This window comes from Tupaia chinensis, unplaced genomic scaffold, assembly GCF_000334495.1.
Source record: "Tupaia chinensis unplaced genomic scaffold, TupChi_1.0 Scaffold000048_1, whole genome shotgun sequence".
NCBI classification, from domain to species: domain Eukaryota; kingdom Metazoa; phylum Chordata; class Mammalia; order Scandentia; family Tupaiidae; genus Tupaia; species Tupaia belangeri.
In genome coordinates, this window is record NW_006159506.1 from 6110138 (window position 1) to 6129833 (window position 19696).

A 19696-nucleotide genomic window follows, 5' to 3' on the forward strand; every position below is an offset into this window, starting at 1 on the left:
CCGTGATGGTTATCTCCTCCCACTCGCAGTCCTGCTCACACAGTTCTTTGAAGGTTTCATAATCAATGAGGCCCTTCTTGTAGGCCTCCTGAACGGACATCTCCTTGTTGGTTTCCGGGTCAACTATGACCACTCTGCGCTTCCTGAGGGTATTCTTTTGTGACGTCTGTATCTGTTTCTTCTTTTCTTTCAGGGGCAGAAGACAGAGCCCCGTTTCCTCATCCTTAATGCATCTTTCTTTGAGTTGCAGATAGGTAAGATTTTCTTCAGTGTTGGGGTCAAAAAAGCCTTTGGTATCATCACTCGGATCTGACAGGATCTCGTTGAGTTCCTCATTAAAATAACCCCTCTTGTACGCCATGTTAACGGGTAAACGATGGCTCTCTTTCGGGTCGATGATCCCACCGGTGGCAATCTGGGCTTCCAGTAAGCGAATACCATGGCCCTTTTCGATGAGTTCCTTGTTCATGGCTTGAAACAAAGAGATGATGTTTCCGGTTTCAGGATCGTTATACCCAGTGACAGCTCGCTCTGCAGACAAGAGCTTCTCTTTGAACTCAATGCCCACCAGACCTCTTTTATAGGCTTCCTCCACCGGTAACCTCAAGTTGCTAACAGGATCCACGATAAAGCCAGTAGCTGCTTGGGCTTCTAGCAACTCCAGAGCAGTACCAGGTCGGACCAAGCCAATTTTCATGGCCTCATAAATGCCAAGCTTCTGCTTGGTGGTTTCATTGTATATGCCTGCTATGCAGCTCGAGCCCTGAAGGAAGTCCTTAATCCTCTCACCGACCTCATCGTAAGAAATCTGACCTGTTTCCAGTTCATTTACAGTGGATGGTCTCAAAATACCAGAATCGACCAGCTCAGTGACGGTCACAGGCTGTCTGATTCCTTGGAAGGACATGCTTCTCTTCTGGACTGAGAGCAAAAGCAAACCAGTGTGTGGTTCGATTCTGCACCGCTCCCTCAGCTGCATGTAACTGACCTTCTTTTTGGTGACTGGGTCCACAAAGTTCTTCTGGCTATCTCTGGGATCATTCAGGGACCGATATAAATCCCTGTCAATCAGCCCACGAGCCAAGGCAACATCTTTTGGCAAAAAGACACTATTCACGGGGTCTACTACGCCCCCTGAAGCGATCTGTGCTTCCAGCAGGCGCATTCCGGTCTCCCTATCAATCAAGTTTTTCTTGATGGCTTCCGACACGGATACCGTCTTGCCTGAAAATGGATCATCAAAACCAGTAATGGCTTTTTCAGCCGTATATATCTGCTGACGGTCATCAAAATCGATGAGGTCCCGCGCGATGGCGTTGTCGACGGTCAGCTTCTCATTCCGATGGGGATCGATTATACCACCTGTAGCTGCCTGGGCCTCCAGAAGCATGACTGTGGATTCTGGAGTGATAAATTTCTTTCTCTTGGCCTCTACCAAAGAATACTTTTCCTTAGGAGAAGCAGAAGCGCCAGCGATAGCTCCTGCGCCCCGAAGGAAAGGCTGGATTTCAGAAGCAACTTCTTCCACCGACTTTTTCCCCTTCAATAATTTGTCCAAGGTGCTCTTGTCAATCAGCTGGCACTCATAGAGCTGCATGGCGGTCACCTTCTTCCTCAGGCCATCAAACACCAGCGTGGAAGAGTCGACAGTCCATTCATACTCAGTCTGGGTCTCCCGATGGGACCCGTATGGACGCTGTCTGAGTTTATCAATCTCCCTCTGAAGTCGACAACGCTCTGTCTCCAACTGTGACTGTGTCTCCCTGCTAGAATCCTCCAACTTCCGCCTACACCTCTCTTCGATCCTCTTGATCTCTGCCTGGAGTCTCTCGATCTCGCTCCTAAGGCTGTTCTTCTCTCTCTCACTCTTTTCTCTTTCTGACTCTATCTTCCGAATAGCCTCCTCCTTGCGAGAATACTGAGTTTTCCACTGGTTCAGGTCATTCTGGATCTGCTGTTTCTCACACTCCAGGCGCTGCTTCACCCTGCTTTCTGCCTCCAGAGTCGCTTTTGCACGATTCAGCTCATCCTCCAGCCTCTGAAGCCTCGTCTTGTCTTGCTCCAGAACCTTGATCTTCATCAGAAGACTCTCCCTTTCCTGCACCACCTGAGTGCACTGAGTCTTTGATTCCTGAATCCTATTAGATGCCTAGAATTTAAAACAAAGGGGGAAAATAATATTTCGGTTATATCATATAACTGTCACAATTGAAAGTTATCTTTTCCTCTATCATTCTTTAAAAACATGTTTATACATTTTTTCTTTTCTACGTGTGCCCTGGATCTGTCACAATTGAAAGTTATCTTTTCCTCTATCGTTCTTTAAAAACATGTTTATACATTTTTTCCTTTCTACGTGGGCCCTGGATTGCTTGTTTTCTTACAAAGTTGTGGCAAAATTCGTGTAGATATAAGAGGGGATCTCAGAAAGTTCATTGAAAAAAAAAAGGAATGTAAAGCCTGAGTTTATTTTGATGCAAGAAAATCTTGAAATCCATGCATATTTTTTCCTAATACGCACTTTTCCATAAACTTTTCACCAAGACCCCTCATCTATGTTGCCACTGATAAATGGCTTCATACTTACTATTTTTTTTTCCATAGAAGAATCTAGAAGCTGTAGACCTGATTTACTCTTAGCAATAATTACGGCCTAAAAAAATATGGGGAGTTTTGTTCCAGGTTGTCGTAACTGCTAACCTCACATCTCATCTGTTACAGCTACTCCTGCGTATTTAATAAAGCAATACACAGTACGGATATATTCACCTCCCACCACCCAGCCCCACACAAATATTGTATGAGAAGTAACAGAAGTGATTTTTAAACTTAGGAGTAGAAAGAAGACAAGGCAGACAAAAAGAAACATTAGGATCATGAGCAAAAGAGAACAGAAGAGAAAAGAGAAGTAGAAAAGAGAACAGATTTTTCTGCATGCAGAAAAATCATGCAAGCAAAAAAAAGATGTGATTTACAAATTACATAGAGAAATAGCAAAAAAAAAAATGTGATTTACAAATTACAAAGTGAAACCCTTTCATATGGCTTTTATTGACACAAATTTTAATTATAAATGTATGAGATTGCTCAGTAAATAAGAGCTATCTCCTAGAAAGTGGAGTGGAGCAGGCAGAGGCAGTTGATCATCGATGTTACACACATGCTAAAGTTCTTAAAAGCAGAGCTGAACACAGGTTACACGCAGACTGGCATGTGATGCAGTGACAGAATAGAAAGAAACAAGGTGTTGGAATTATTTTAAAGCAGTTACCTGGATTGTGAGAGGCAGTAGGAGAGCAACAGAAAGAAACGTTAGGCTTTCTGTAAGCATCCATCTAAGTAGCAAGAGCACAGTTCAGATTAGACGGTAAGAGTGATAGGAGAAACAGGGAAGCCGTGATCAAATATTTGTGAATACCTCTAACGCCTGCTTTTGGAATCTCTCAATTTCCTGTCTCAAATTTTCCCTTTCTCTCTGTAAATCATTAATCAGCCCCTGCAGTTCCAAAGTTCGGTTGTTGCTGATCTGCAGCTGGCTCCTTAGTTCCGAGATGGTGGCGTTTTTGTCATTATCCACTTCGCTCCGGTTCTTTCTCAGGTCGTCATATTCCAGCCTCAGGTTTCGCAGCTCTTCTTCCAACATCAAGTGCTCCTTGGTCAGGTTCTCTGTGAGACACTGCAGCCTCTCGATTTCGATTTTGCTTTCATTCAAGCTCCTGCTTTTATCTTCGATCGCCTTCTGGAAATGCTCATTCCTCACGTGAGCCTGCTTGACATTTTCCTGTTCCTGGAGCAACTGCCGCCTGAGAGCCTCGACCTCCGAGGACAGCCTCCTCAGCTCTTCCTGAGTCCTCTGCTTGTCCCGCAGGTGGCCGTCCAGCACGTCCCTCTGCTGCCGGAGGTCGTCCTCGCTCCTCTTCTTAATGATGGTCGCCTGCTCCAGCTGCTGGGTCAGGCTGGTGATTTTGATGGCTTGCTCTTTCAGCGAGCGCCTCATACCTTCCAGCTCCTCCTCCAGCTTCTTGCGTTTGGAAGAGTCCTCAGAGGCCGTCCTCTTGAGGCGATTGAGCTCCTCCTCCACTTTCTGCTTCTGCAACTGCAGCTCCTTCAGAGAGCTTTGGAATCGTGTGATATCCTGGTCCTTCACAGTCCTCTCCTGGGAAACCCTTTCATAATCGATTCTCAGGCGCACCAGCTCCTGTTCCTGAACCTTCAGCTTGCTTATGGTCTCAGTGGCGCAGCTGTTTGCTTTCTGCAGATCGTACTGGGCCCGCTGCAGTTTCGCATTCTCGTCTTCCAGGCACTTGCGCTCACTCGTTTCTTTCTCGATCAGTTGTTTGAGCCGCTCGATCTCCTTGTTTTTATCCTGGATCGTTTTGGCGGCATCATCCAGAGACTGCTTATACCTCACGCTCTCTTCCGTTCGCATCTGAGTGACCTGTCTCAGCTCGACCTCCAGCTGCTGTTTCCTCTGAGCCACCTCGGAGCCGGTGGCCTTCTGCTGTTGAGCGTTCTCTTCAACCCTCCTGAGATTCTCGGTGGTCTGGGTGAGCGTGTTCTTCAGCCTCTTGATTTCCTCAGTTAGGCTCCTGTTCTCTCGGGTGAGAGTGTCGATCTGGGCTCGGTAGCCGCTGGTGTCCTCTTCCTTCTGCATGGTGAGCTGGTGGATGGTGGCTTTGGTGATGTTGATTTCAGTCTCGAACTGGTTCTTTAAGCTAATGATCTCCTCATCGTAACTGTTCCTTACCTTACCCAGTTCATTTTCGTATTCCCAGCGGCGCTTGGCCTCCTCCTGGTACTCAGTTTTGAGTCTTTCGATCTCCTTGTTTTTGTCCTGAATGGTCTTGGCAGCCTCCTCCAGGGACTGCTTGTGCCTGGCATTGTCCTCCGAGCGCTGCTGGATGACCTGCTTCAGCTCTATCTCCAGGCGCTGCTTCTTCTCCATGGCCTCGGAGCCACAGGCCTTCTGCTGAAGGACGTTTTCTTCAGCCCGCCTGCGCTGCTCCGTGGCCTGCAAGATGCTGTCGTTGAGCCTGACGATTTCCTCCTTTAGATCTCGATTTTCCCTGCAGAGTCGATCCAGCTGGTTTCTAAGATTTTTGGAATCATCCTCTTTTTGCATGGATATCTCCTTGATGGTGGTCTTCGTAATGTTAATCTCTGTTTCATACTTGTTCCTTAAATTACTCATCTCCTCATTATAGTGGTTTCTTACCTTTGCCAGCTCATTTTCATATTCTCTCTTCCGGGCGCCTTCCTCCTGCAGGAGAACCCTCAACCTTTCTATCTCATACTCCTTCTCCTTGATGGCTTTCTCAGACTCTAGTTTCTGCCAACCAAGGCTCTCCTTCTCACATTGCCTTGCTTTCTGCAGTTGGTCGTAGTCGTTCTTCTGCTGGTCAAATCTGTCCTCCACTGTCTTTCTCCTTCTCTTCTCATCCTCGATCTCGTAAGTCAGCCGGGTGATCTTCTCGTTGAGTTCCTTGATTTGGCCGTAGCACTTGTCTAGGTTTTGCTTCGCTGACTTTCCATCCAGCTCAGCTTGTCTCTTCAGCTCCTCCAGGCTCGAAAGTTTAGCTTTGAACTGGGAACACTCTGCCTGGTACTTCTGCAGGTTCTGATCCAGGAATTTGTTCTTATTGCAGTTTTCCGAGTTGGCATCTCGAGCCAGTCTGAGCTCCTCTTCCAAAACTTCAATCTTGGTATTTTTCAGCTGCGGAGGCAAAATCAGAAATGATGTTGACAAAAAGCACCTCATAGCACAAGAAAGAAGCAGTGCTTTTCCCCCTCCCAGACTAATATGCATTCTCATTTCTCTTTATACATACCCACACACATAAATGCACACACACACACACAGAGTTAAATGAAGCCAAACTCCTAGACAAAAAACTCAAGAAATCTTGATTCTCATCATAATTCCTTCCTCGATTTCTGGTTAGCAGGTGATCCACTATCTTTGAGTTTCAACTTCCTCATCTGGAAAATGAGGTCCTTTCTCTCAAGATTAAAAGCTTTTGATTTTATAAATTCTATCCCCTTGATTTCAAGGAAAAAAGTAAGTTTTCATATCAACTCAGTTCAAGGATTAGAACTGAGGAGTAAATCGAACAATCACCTAATATGAAACATCCAAATCCAACTAGTCCAAGATGTTCTTATCCTTAATTTACCACAAAGAAATAGAGCTAATTCCTTCACCAAACATTCAATGAAATGCCACTTTAGCAAAGTAAAGCTGCAACTTTGCAAATATTATCCAAGTTCATTTAGAGCAGTGTGCTAGAGCATAGAACTAACCCCAGACTCAGGAACAAAATGTGTTCTGCTAACTGCTTAAAGGAAATAGTTATACCAGTGAGTATGCCCAAATCTATTTTATATGATGAGGCAGTTATAATAAAGTTCTATTCGATTTTCTTTTTTGATGCTCTAAGGAAATAAAATAAATAAATTACCTTCAGATCTTCCAAACTCTTTAGCATCTCACTTAAGAATCTGTAATAATCTCCAGACCTTGTCAGTAGTTCTATGTACCGAGCATGAATATCTGCAGCCTTGGGGGAAAAGAGGGAAAGAAAAGAAAAAAAGATAGTATTCAAATAAGGTTTATACAAGTCAACTAATTTTGCTTTCCAAAATAATAAAATAGGGAAATGTGGGGATCAGTAGATGGCATAGTAGTTAAGTTGCTGGACTTACACACACAGCTGACCACAGTTCCAGTCTTGAACCTGGCAGCTTGAAATTTATGTTGGGCGTGTGTGCGTGCATGCCCAAGATCATCAGAGGAGGATGGAGGAGAAGGGATGGCGGTATGGCCATCCCCTCTGAGAGGTGATTTCTCACTTTCCCTCTCACTGTCTCTCTCACTCGCTTGCTCGCTCTCTGGTGAGCACACACACCCTAAGGCAAAACTCTCTAAAAAACTTACTATAAAATAAAATAGGGAAATAATGATTTTAATAGTAAGTTTCCTCCTTTCATGTGTGCAAATTACACAATCTAGAAGTACAGCAAAACATGCTAAACACATTATACTTCATCATTGTCACTGAGTTGGTTTCTCTACACCCTCAGATGATCTTTTTTGACATCATTGGGAAAAAGGTTGTCCTTTAGAAATCTACTATATAGGGGCCAGCAGGTGGCTTGGTGGTTGGGGGTGCTGGACTCCCACATGGCTGACCACAAGTCCTGGACCTGACAGCTTGCTTTCTCATTTTCTCTCTCTCTCACTCTGTCCCTCTCTGGTCAAATTAAAATAAATAAATAAATAAAGTTAAATAAAATAATTCTTAAAAAAAAAAAAGAAGTCTACTATATGCTTCCTCTTCTTAGAAGTCTCCCTTATCAAACCCAGAAAGTTAAGTCCAGTTTCTGCAGATTCTAATATATATAAGCAACAGACTTAGAGTTCCCCTGATCATTTCTTCAAATGTATTAGACAATGCCTTACCCTAAAGGGAACATACCTGCTATGATCCTTTTTGAGTGAACACTTTACAACAGGGGATGAATTCAGAGACAGCAGGGAAGGCAGGGACAGGGAAAACAGAAGAGGCAGCAGGAAGGGCAGATGTTACAAGATGTTACAAGATAATGGCATGGATACCTCTTGCAGAATCACTCCAGAAGGGGATTGAACCATGGTTCTCTTGATAGGTATGTTCAGTAGAGTTTCTAGTCCAGAGGTGTAGGATGCCAGCTGGAGTTCATAATCCTGCAAAAAGAATAAAGTTGAATAATGGACGGAAGTCACGAATAGCTACCAGTCCACACAATTTTAAATCATCGAACTGTATTTCTCATGACCAAACCCACCAACTATAATGTGCCACTCATATCCAAGTGACTGAGATTACATTATTAAACCTAGCCATGCAATTTGTATGCTAATTAGAGAGCTCTGCAAATAGCTCCAGTCTAGAGAATAAAGAATAGCACATTTGTGAAGGTACTGCCAGTGCGAAAGGACTTCAGGTTAATGGATAAGACACTTCTGCGGTGTGTTCAGGAGAGAATATATAAAAGCCCTAATAATGATCCTCAAGAAGTTTATAATCTTTAAAGCCAATCAGCCAATGATACAGTTAATAATAGTCTGGCAGGAACACCAAAATTCTTTTCCTTTTTCTTTTCTTCTCCTAGTTTTTTGCTATAGGGTATGTGTGCTCACCAGAGAAAGAGAAAGAGAGAAAGTGAGAAATCACCCCCAGGGGGGATGACCACACCACAATCCCTTCTCTGTTCTCCTCTTGGGATTTTGGGCACACACCTTGCATGATTTTCAAGCTGCAGGGTCCAGGACTCGAACAGTGGGCCATGTGGTGATTCAGCACCTTAACCTCCACATCACCTGCTGGCCCCCAAACAGCAACACTCGCAACAAAACCAACATACCTTAATTGAATTTGCACAAAGTTCAGCAATTTTTTGTACTTCTTCTGATTTGTCTCGTTTGCCTGATATTTCATTGTGCAAGTTCTATACAAATAAAAAAAAAATTTTTTTAATTTAAAAAATAAAATATCTACAAAGTTAACAAACACAAATATTTTTAAATACATGTTACTTTGATCTTTTACCACTGTTATTCTTTTGGTTCTCTTCCGTTTATTACTATAGGGACTGCCCTTACAGTCTCACAATTACAGCATAGATGAACATCTTCTCCATTCCGAAAAGAGAATAAAGCCATCAATTTCTTATCATCTACAAAAGGTCATTCTCTAGTCAGCACTGTTCTCTGGTCCTATCTTCACAACTTAGAAAGTCCCTTACTATAACATGAAAAAACCCACATTACATTTTTTTCTATATCCATAACTGCATTTCTTGGTAAAATACGTTGGTTGTTTTTCTTCTGGGCATTTTCTAAGCATCCACAAAATATTAAATAGCCATCATTTCAAACCTGGCTGTGAAACCAGAGAGAAAAACCCAACTCACACCCAACGAATCTCAAAACACCGATGGAATGAGTTGGTCTATACCTTCTGCTCATTCAAAAACCGCATGACTGTGTTAGAATCTCCGAACTTCATGGATTCCAAAGAATCCTGGCGTCGCTTGGCATCATAGAGCCACTTGCAGAAAGCCTGATAGTTATCGCGATAATTCCTCAGTTGTTTGATTTGTTTCTCCAGGTCCCATAATCTGGGAGAAAATAGATAAAATAAAATTTTGTTATTAGTTCCTAAAATATGCAGCACAGAGTCACCCAGTAATTCACTTGATATATATCCAAGAAAACTATAAACATTCACCTCCACAAAAACTTATATGTGGGGACCAGCAGGTGGCGTAATGGTTACGTCACTGGACTCCCACATGGCCAACCACAGTTCAAGTCCCAGACTTGGTGGCTTCAAATTCAGCACCAGGTGTGTGTGCATGTGTGCCCAAAATCCCGAGCAGAGCATGATGGAAAAGGGATTGTGGCATGGACCATACCCCTGGGGGGTGATTTCTTGTTTTCTGTCTCTCTCTGGTGAGCACACGCACCCTATAGCAAAAATTTCTCTTAAAAAACAAACAAACAAACAAAAAAACCCACTTAATTGTAAATGATCATAGCACTTCTCATCATAGCCACAATTGGAAACAACCCAGGTATCCACAAACTGATGAAACTATATGTCATACTATGGCATATTATTCAGCCACAAAAGAAATAAAATAGAAAGTGTTAAAACATACCGCAGCATGAATGACCCTGAAAAGCATTATATTAAGTGAAAGAAGCCAGCCACATGTTATAAGATGCCATTTATATGACATGTCCAGAAGAGGCAAATCCCTAGAGACAGGAAGTAGACGGGGGATTGCCTAGGCTGAGCTGGGGAGGAAACGGGGCTGACTGCAGGTGGTATAGGGTTTCTTTTGGGTGTAATGAAAATGTTCAAAACTCGGGTGATGGTGACAGTTACCCAACCCTAAATATACGAAAACCCATCGACCTGTACACTTGAAATGAATGAATGGTGGGGTATGTAAATTACATTTCCAGAAAGATGTTTTTCATAAGCACCATGAACAAAATAGACTGCATACATAATGTAATTGAGGGCGTGTTTCTTTTTTGCTTGTTCGTTTGTGTTTTCTTTTCATTTGACTCTCATTTGCAGTAAGGCATTTCTTTTGTATAAAATTTAGTTTTGGGCCAGCCCTGTAGCCTAGTGGTTACAGAAGCCAGATCCAACATGGCCGACCATGGTTCAACTCCTAGCTGTGGTAGCTTGGAAAACACGCTGAGTGCATGTGAATGGATGCCTAAAATCCAGGGAAGTAGAGAAACAGGAGAAGGGACTGAGGTATAACTACGCCCCGTTGAAAAGGTGCTTTCTTCCCTTCTTTCTCTCTCTCTCTGGCAAGTGTATACACCTTCTGGCAACTGAAAAAAAAAATTAATTTTCATACATCTTTGGAGCTCACTCGCTCAAAGCAGCGACTCTTTCCAACAATCCTAACGAGAGCTTACAGGGCACCAAAGAGTTCCCTTCTGCATTCATTGGGCACACACAGGTTCCACCTAGGCCACACTGAACTCTTTCCATTTCAAAGTCGCCTCAGGCAGTCCAAGCAAAGAGCACCTGTCACACCTAACTTCCGAAACAAACCTCCATGTTTATCGTCATGGCTTCAAGTGCCATGATGTGGGGAGCAACCAATGGGAAGGCGCGAGGGACGCGGCTGGCGCACCTGTAGTCGATCTGTTTGTCGATCCTTTGCCAGCGGTCTGTCAGCTGCGTGACTTTCTCACTGAACTTGCCCAGATCCAGGTCGTACAGTGGGTACTGCTGTGAGGTCTGTGAGTGGATCTGCTGCGCTTTCTGCAGCTCTGTCTTCATGGTGGCCAACAACGATTTCTTCAAGTTCAGGTCGTTTTTTATTTTCTGCAAGACAAAACGAAAGGGCAAATCAATCGCTTCTATCACGGTATGCTAATGCTGTAAGTCACCCAATTTGGCAGGCAAAAGTTGCTCAAACTCTTTAGACTATCTAGACATTTCAATGCTAGCAGTCAACCCAGAAATGATATTTACTAAACTCCCAGTAGTCATTCCATTGATCTAGCTCCTCGTGTGGCCCTGTAACAAAACAGTCGGCAGGCAGGTGGTGGTACGTCGGTAGTGCAACAGGACCCACGTGGTAAGGTCCTGGGTTCAGGTCCCAAGACCTCTATGAGCACGCTAAGCACATACACCCTGGCCTATGACCTGTGCTGGCTGAGACTGGGGTTAGAGCATACTGTGAAGGTCCAGTTCTGAATGGGACCAGCAGGTGGCGTGGTGGTCAAGGCACTGGACACTCCCACATGGCCAACCACAGTTCAAGTCCTGGACCTGGTGGCTTACTTTCTCACATTCTCTCTCTCTTTGTGTCTCTCTCTAGTCAAAATAAAATAAATGAATGAATAAATCAAATTAAAATTAAATAATTATTTTTTAAAAAATAAAAAAGATCCAGTTATGAGTGCCTACTTCTCTGCCTCTTTCATACTCAAGAAAAGAAAGAAAGGAAGAAAGGAAAGAAGAAATAAAGGAGGAAATGAACTTCAAAAAAAAAAAAAGGAAGATTGCAGGGATGGTGACAAATCAATAAAACGTGATACTCTGCAAGGTCAACTCACATGGGAAGGTTCCGGGCTCACATCTAGAGACCTCCCTGAGAACACTGGGCATGTGGGTGCCCATCATCCCAACAAGGTCTCGATGCAAAAGCTAGCGGTGAGCAGCAGCATCGAGACCTTGTTCGAGTGCTGTCTTTGTCTCTTGCTCATAGAACGACAACAAGAAAGAAACTTAAAAAAGAAAAGATTCAATGTGCAAATTCGTTTTTAAAATGCTGAATAATAAGGGCCGGTAGGAGGTGTGTGGCTAAGGGCGCTGGACTCCCACATGGCTGACCGTGGTTCAAATCCCAACTGGAAGCTTGCTTTCTCACATTCTCTCTCTCTCTCTCTCTGGTCAAGTTTAAATAAATGAATTAACTAAAGAAAGTTAAAGAAAATCATTTTAAAAAGAAAGAAATGCTAAATAACACACTCCGTTCCTGAATAATTCTAGTTTTTTCACGTATTCAAGATTCTGAGAAGTCCCCTAGTACTGACCTCAGTTTAACTACGTTTGATTCAGCATTTCCTAAACTAATTCCATCGGGAATTCCTTTCTTCCACAGCTCTTGCTAAGACATTCTGGAAAACAGATTGCTAGAGAGAACGACTGGTATCAACCAAGCGTGGCCGATGAAATCCAATAACCCTCACAAGTCAGGAAAATCTAGTGAGGTCTCGGAATGGGCAGCTGAGCCCTGCACTATTTTCTGTAAAGTTGGGCCAGTGCTGAAAGGTTTCAAGCTACCTTCAGTCCACAGCGGTAAGCTTCCACTTTGTCCAGGTCCAGGTAAACTGTTTCCTCCTCCGTGAGTCTGGCTTCATAAACCTTCAGCATATCCTCGGTCTGGAGGATGGCCTGCAGCAGTGCCCTTACTGTGCACAGGCTGCAAAGAAAACAGGCAGGTAAAAGGGCTAGACTGGATCTCCTGAGACAGGCAACCCTTGGTTCTTGCCACTCGTAATGAAAGAAAAAATAGCAAAGCAGATAAAAAAGTATTTTGCCTATTTCACAAGCCATGGGAAGACTTTTCCATCAGAGTTTAGACCACAATTTCACATTCATGGAAGAATTCTCAGCTCTGGCCCTTAGAGTACGCCTTGGCGCTATGATGCACTAGATTTCAGGATACGGGAGTCCTCCCTATCCTTGAGGAATATGTTCCAAGACTCCATTGGTTGCCTGAGACCCTGTGTTTTTCAGATCTGACAACCAAGACAGCTAAGTGACTAAGAGGTAGGTAGTGTACCCAGTATGGATATGCTGACCAAGGGATGATGCATGTCCTCTAAGACAGTGTAAGATTTCATTTGGAATCATGTGCCATTTAAAATGCATAAATGGTTTATTTCTAGAATTTTCCATTTCAGATGTTCAAACCACAGGGAGCTCCCCTACTGGAATTAACATCCTAGGCTAGAGGACTATTCTGTCAAAACCACAGAGAACGTAAGCAATCTCTGAACAGGAGACACTATGGGGCCACCTGGTGGCGCATTGCTAACACAGCACCTTCCACAATCCAGAGGCCTCCCTGTTCATGCCAGGCACCCGCACAGAGCTAGATCACAGCGTGAAGACCCTACCAGGGGTGCTGTTTCTCTGTCTCTCTCATGGTGTTTCTCATGGAAGAAAAAAATAAACTTATAAGAAAAAAAGAGAGAGAGAGAAAAACCAAGATTCCATAAGCCATAAATATGCTACAAATAAGTCTGACAAAACAGCACCTGAGAAAAGCCAAATCTCTGAGCTTTGTGTTCGTTATGCTTACCTGTTCAAGTAGCCATCTGTAACACCATTGATATTCTCCAGTTTTTGAAACAGTCCAAACACTTCGTTCTGTAAGTAGCAGTACTTTTCTGAGCCTCTGAAGTTAGCAAGCATATCTTTAAGCTGGTTGAGAACTTCAGCGAGCGCTTGTGAATCATTCTGCACACTCTGTCAAAAAAGAAGTAAAGTTGATTGGCGGTAGTTGTCTGATTCTTCTTCAAAAATGTGTTTCTGGTTATATATATTTAAGGTATACAACACGATGTTTTCATATACACATACACAGTGAAATGAATACTACAGGGAAGGAAATGAACGTGTCCACCACATTCCATAGTTACCTTCTGTTGCATGTGCAGTAAAAGCCCCCAAAATCTATTCCCTTAGCAAATGTTCAATAGATACTACAATAGGGGCCAGTGGGTGGCATAGTGGTTGTAGCGCTGGACTCCCACACGGCCAACTGTGGTTCAAGTTCCAGACATGGCGGCTTGAAAATCATGCCAGCCTATGTGCATGCAGGGCCAAATTCCAGGAGAACAGAGGAGAAGAGATGAGGGCATGGCCATCTCCCTTGGGGAGTGATTTCTCACTTCCCCTCTCACTTTCTCTCTGGCACGCGCAAGCACCCTATAGCAAAAACCTTTAAATGATTTCTCGTACACACACACACGCACACACACGCACACACAAATTGCAATGTTATTACTTACAATTCTCCTGCTGTGCATTAAATCTCTGGATTTATTCATGCTACTGCAAGTTTGTACCCTGTGACCTCTATCTCCTGCTGGATAACCACTATCACACTCTGTTTCTACGTATTTCACTTTGTTTAGATTCCACATGGAAGCGAGCTCATGAAGCATTTGCCTTTCTGCATCTAGCTCATTTCAGGAAGCATAACGTCCCCTACATTCATCCATGTCATTACAAATGACAGGACCATCTTCTTTTTTAAGGCTCAGTAATATTCCACTGTACCACAGTTTTGGTGCACCATGATCACCTGGTACTTAGTATGCTGTGTTGTAGCCATGTGATTGTAGTGATCATTTCTGCCCTTAAAATGTTTACAAACATGGGGCCAGCAGGTGGCATGGTAGTTAAGGCACCAGACTCCCACATGGCCGGTTGTGGTTCAAGTCCCAGACCTGGTGCCTGATGGCTTGCTTTCTCACTTTCCCTTTCTTTTTCTCTCTTTCTCTCTCTATCTCTCTCTCTGGTGAATGCAAATCAACCCTCTAGCAAATCAAGAAATTATAATAATAATAATAATAATAAATAAAATTAAATAAATAATTCTTTTTTCATTATTTATTTAATTTAATTTATTCATTCATTTATTTTAATTTGACCAGTGAGAGATGCACAGAGAGAAGAGAAGGAAAGTAAGAAAGCATGCCACCAGGTCCAGGACTCGAACCATGGTTGGCCATGTGGGAATGCCCAGCACCTTAACCATCACGCCACCTGCTGGTCCCTAAGTAAATAATTTTTTTAAAAATGTTTACTAAACATAAAGGATTCAAAAAAGAAATAGTTGACCTTTCGTTTCTTTCCTCAGGATGGCCTTATTAGCGCTGTGTAAGTGTGCTCCTATTGCCCTGCATATTTTATGTTGGGCGTTCCTCTCTCTTTTTTTAAAAAAAGAATTATTTTATTTAACTTTGTTTATTTTTTATTTTAATTTGACCAGATAGAGAGAGAGAAAGACAGAGAGAGAGAGAAAGTGAGAAAGCAAGCTGTTAGGCCTGGGAATCGAACCACCGTCAGCCATGTGGGAGTCTAGCACCCTCAACTGCCACGTCACCTGCTGGCCCCAGCGTTCAACATTTCCATACAGGGCCCAGGCTCGGCTGAGCAGAAAACACCACTGAGTTAGGAGTGACATACCTATACCAAAGTCACAGCCAGCCTATGGTACGGATCTTACCCCACTAACCAAATCATAGAAATCATTAGACCTGTCTAGCCCATATCGCTGGCTGCTCTGGGAAGAAGCCAGATTAATGTTCACAGGAACTTCGAACAGCAACCCACAAACTAACAGCAAAGGGTTCAACCTCCAGCCTGATGACCTACAAATTTGGAAACACAGAGGCTAGGTGGTGGCGCAGTTGTAACACAACTGAACCCAGATGGAAATGCCCTGGGTTCGTGTCCCAGGACCTCTCTGAGCACACGGGGTACATGCACATGCATGTCTGTGATTGGGGCTGGCTGAGGCAGGGGATGGATTGTGGCATGGGGACTCCATTCGGGTGCCTATTTCTCTCCATCTATTTCTCTCTCTTGTGAAAGAAACAAACAAACAAAAAAAACACAGGAAAGAAAAAAGGAATTCTTCCAGGAGCCTATTCATTCAGAAATTAATATTTCTTGCCCGTAAACATTTAAACCGGGAGGTTTTTTATTTGCTGGCAGGTAAATAAAAGTATATGTAGAGTCAGGCAAAATACGAATGGAGACCTACCTTGAGCTCGTTGATTTTCACCGTGATGTGGTGAGAGGACCCGTGGTCAGCCTGAAGGAGGTTTTTCAGGGCCATCCTGCTCTCGCAGAGCTCCATCTGCCTGCGGATCTTCTGGAGCTCCATCAGCATCCAGGTCTCCTGCTTGTCATTCTCTCTGTTGGTTTCAATGACTTTATTGTGGTTGACATCCTGGCAGGTACCGTGATGGGTGATTTCAGTCGTGGTTACTGTAAAAAAGAAAGGAGGACCACAAACAGGATCAGAACCTCCTAGCTAGCAAAGAACTCAGCCTCAAATCAAAACCAAACAAGGGGTCAGCAGGTGATGTGGTGGTGAAGGCAGCTAGATTCCCACATGATCGACCATGGTTCAAGTCCCGGACTCAGTGACTTGGAAATCCCACCAGGCACATGTGTGTGCATGCCCAAAATCCCAGGAGGAGAATGGAGAAGAAGGAATTGTGGTATGGCCATCCCCCCAAGGGGTGATCCCTCACTTTCCCTCTCTCTGTCTCTTTCCTCTCTGGTGAGCGCATGCTCTGTGGCAAAAACCTAAAACAAACAAACAAACAAAAACCACACACACACAAGCATGTCGTATACACATGCACCTACTTCCCTTGATTTGAGTCTGATTTAGTGTAGAAATTACTTTTGACATATATCTTAAAAAGAGATAGTTATGAAACCGGTATTAGGCAAACTACTTTCTTTTTTCTTTTTTTTTTTTTTTAAAGAGTTATTTTGCAGCCGGCAGGTGTCATGGCAGTTGAGGGCAGTGGACTCCCACATGGCCAACCACAGTTCAATTCCTGGACCTGGTGGCTTGGTTTCTCACTTTCCCCTCTCTCTCTCTTTCTCTTTCTCTCTCACTCTGTCCCTCTCTGGTAAGAAAGAAAAGAAGGAAAGAGAGAGAAAAAGAGAGAAAAAGATAAAATAACAGGACTAGAGAGGGACAGAGTGGGGTGAGAGGTGAGAAAGCAAGTAGCCAGGTCAGGAAATGACTCTCAGTAGCCCATGTGGGAGCCCAGCACCCTTAGCCACCATGGCACCTGCTGGCTCCACTACTGTCTTTTTAAAATCACCTACGTGGCTGGTACCAAGAGAAGGACAGCCAAACTCACTGGTCTGGTGCTGGGGGTGGCCTGGGAGCTGAATGACCAGGGTCTGGTAATGCTTCTGGGCGTCGGTGAACTGAGACTGGATCTTGCGCTTGTCGTCATCCCCAAACATCTCGGAGCCTTGGCTGTTTCTGATGAACTCTTGGTAATGCAGCTCCAGGTCGGATATCGTCTTCATGTAATCCTCCTGCCGCATGGTCTTCAGCTGGAGGGAAACCAGGAAGAGGAGATCTGGGGGTTATGATGGCCCCACAGTGCGACTGCGTAAGCTGGCCGTAAACTGTCCCCCACTAGTTGGGACTCAAGCATCACTTGTCACAGGCCCGCTGCGATATAAAAGGCATTGTGGTTGGCAGGTGGCATGGTGGTTAAGGCGCTGGACTCCCACATGGCTACTCATGGTTCAAGTCCCAGACCTGGTGCCTTGCTTTCTCGCTTTCCCTCTCTCTAACTAAAAACAGAGTTAATCTTAATGAATCATGAATATATTGGAGCTGGCAGGTGGCATGGTGGTTAAGGGTGCTGAACTTCCACATGGCCGACCATAGTTCGAGTCCTGAACCTGATGGCTTGCTTTCTCACTTTCTCTCTCTCTCACTTTGTCTCTCTCTGGTCAAATTAAATTAGATAAATAAATAAATAAATAAAAGTTAAATAAAATAATTCTTTAAAATAAAAAAGATAAAAAAGGCATCTGAGGCTTTAGACTTTGCTCCTAAGAACCAGTGCAGTGACCTGTAATTTTTATTTTCCCTAGAGAATTTTTTCCTCCAAATAAAAGAAACTGAGATGCCCCAGATATAAAGCAGAGGGCAGCACAGCTGCCCTGCCTAGGAGAAAAGGGGGCAGGGCGGGACCCTGAACTCACCATTCTGGGTTTCTTTCCTCACTTCATCTCTGACCCCGTGTAAGGACCACCCCATCTAGGATTCTTTGGACCACAGTTTGAAAAACACTCATTGCGAGTTCCGAATGCTCTGAGGTTCTTCCAAGAGTTCTATCCGGCCTCCTCCTCCATGGCATCCAATTGCCATGACCTTACTTCATGACATCCAAGGAGAACAGGAGCCAGGATATTACAGAACCACACGCCTTACCCACAGGGACTCCCAGCAGGCGCTGTAATTGGGACTGCTCTGTGTTGGAACCAGCCATGCACTGACTCCTCCCTTCTCTAACGCATGGCCCAGGCCTCTGGGGAAGGCTGAGCTGGCTCATTGGCCAGAGGGTGGGCCTGGTAGGAACGGGCGTGGCCGGGCAGCGTGCGTGGACTTTGGACGTACCTTGGCGATGGTCATGGCTCTGATTTTCTCGATGTCAATCATGCAGTAGTGCCAGGACACCAGGCTCTTCATGTTGATGTACAGCTGGTTCCACAGGGCCAGGATGGCCTCGTAGTACTGCTCGATCCTAGGAGGCGCAAGGGGAGACACGCTAGAGCCGGACTTCCTTTTGTCCTTTTAATTGTTTTTTTAAAGTTGTATTTCTTTTCATTTCTTTTATACATTCAATCATGTTACTTAGCTTACAAAGTGAATATTCCAACACGTGTACATTTCTTTTTTCTTTTTTTTGGAGAGGTTTTGCTATAGGATGCGTGCGCTCCCCAGACAGAGACAAAGAGAAAGCGAGAAATCACCCCCAGGCGGGATGGCCATGCCGCAATCCCTGCTCCTCCATTCTCCTCTCAGGATCTTGGGCACGCACGCACACGTGCCTGGCGTGAGCTTAAGCCACCGGGTCCGGGATTTGAACCGCAGTTGACTACATGGGATTCCAGTGACATAACCATTACACTAAGTGCTGGTCTCCAAACAAATCATATGGTCTGAAATACACAGTTCAGGCCAGCCCATACACGGTTAAGGTCTCTGGAGCCCACAGGGCCAGCAGCTTGAGAAACACACCGGGCACATTGTATATGCGTCCAAAATCCCACCGGAAGGAGAGATGCAGGAGAAGGAATTGTGGCGATACCATCCCCCACGGAGGGGTGCTTTCTCACTTTCCTCTTCTCTCTGTGTGTGTCTCTGACAAGCACATGTATACTCTGGCAAAATTCAAAAAAATCAATAAATAAACAGTACAGTTTCATGTTGTCGTTCTATCAGCAACTTGTGAATTGACAGAGGCCAGGTGGCAGGTGCCTTAGACATGGACGGTGGCCAAAGCTCAGTCAGGAGCACACGGGGGTTCGTTCTGGTACTCTCCCTAGTATGGTTTAAAGATGTCCATATTCTAGAGTTTTTACAAAGTTTTTAAAACTCTGCCACAGACAATGTAACATGAATGCTCTATCAAAGAGCTAGTCCTGATATTAATTAATACTGTCACTTTAGTGGGTCAGCAGGTGGCATGGTGGCTAAGGCAGTTAACTCCCACAATGACAACCATAGTTCAAGTTCCAGACCTGGCAGCTTGCTTTTTCGCTTTCTCACTATCTCTCTCTTTCTCTCTCTCTCTCTCTCTCATGCATGTGTGTATGTGTCCTATAGCAAATTATCATAATAAATAACTCTTTTAAAAAAAGTAAAAAAGAAAATAAAGCCATTTTAGAGCCAGCCCTATAACTTAACAATTTATCCATGTGCATAGGGAACCAAATCCCACATGGTCAACCATGGTTCAAATCTCAACTCTAGTGGCTTGAAAAACATGTCAGGTACATGTTTATGCCCAAAACACTGATGGGATAAACAGGAGAAAGGATTG

The 19696-nt window shown here is 44.1% G+C and overlaps 1 protein-coding gene across 2 annotated transcripts in view; it reads right to left on the reverse strand.

The window, feature by feature from the left end:
* Positions 1-19696, reverse strand: part of DSP (desmoplakin) — a gene marked incomplete at its 5' end in the record, with an annotated part of 40982 nt that overhangs the window by 1393 nt on the left and 19893 nt on the right. The window contains 12 exon segments of one of the 2 annotated variants that reach the window (XM_014591084.2): positions 32-2149; positions 5216-5713; positions 6459-6557; positions 7616-7723; positions 8404-8487; positions 8997-9159; positions 10705-10898; positions 12366-12504; positions 13390-13556; positions 15865-16091; positions 16988-17189; positions 18268-18394. In XM_014591084.2, coding sequence (XP_014446570.2) covers positions 32-2149; positions 5216-5713; positions 6459-6557; positions 7616-7723; positions 8404-8487; positions 8997-9159; positions 10705-10898; positions 12366-12504; positions 13390-13556; positions 15865-16091; positions 16988-17189; positions 18268-18394 — 4126 coding nt within the window. 2 annotated transcript variants of the gene reach the window in all.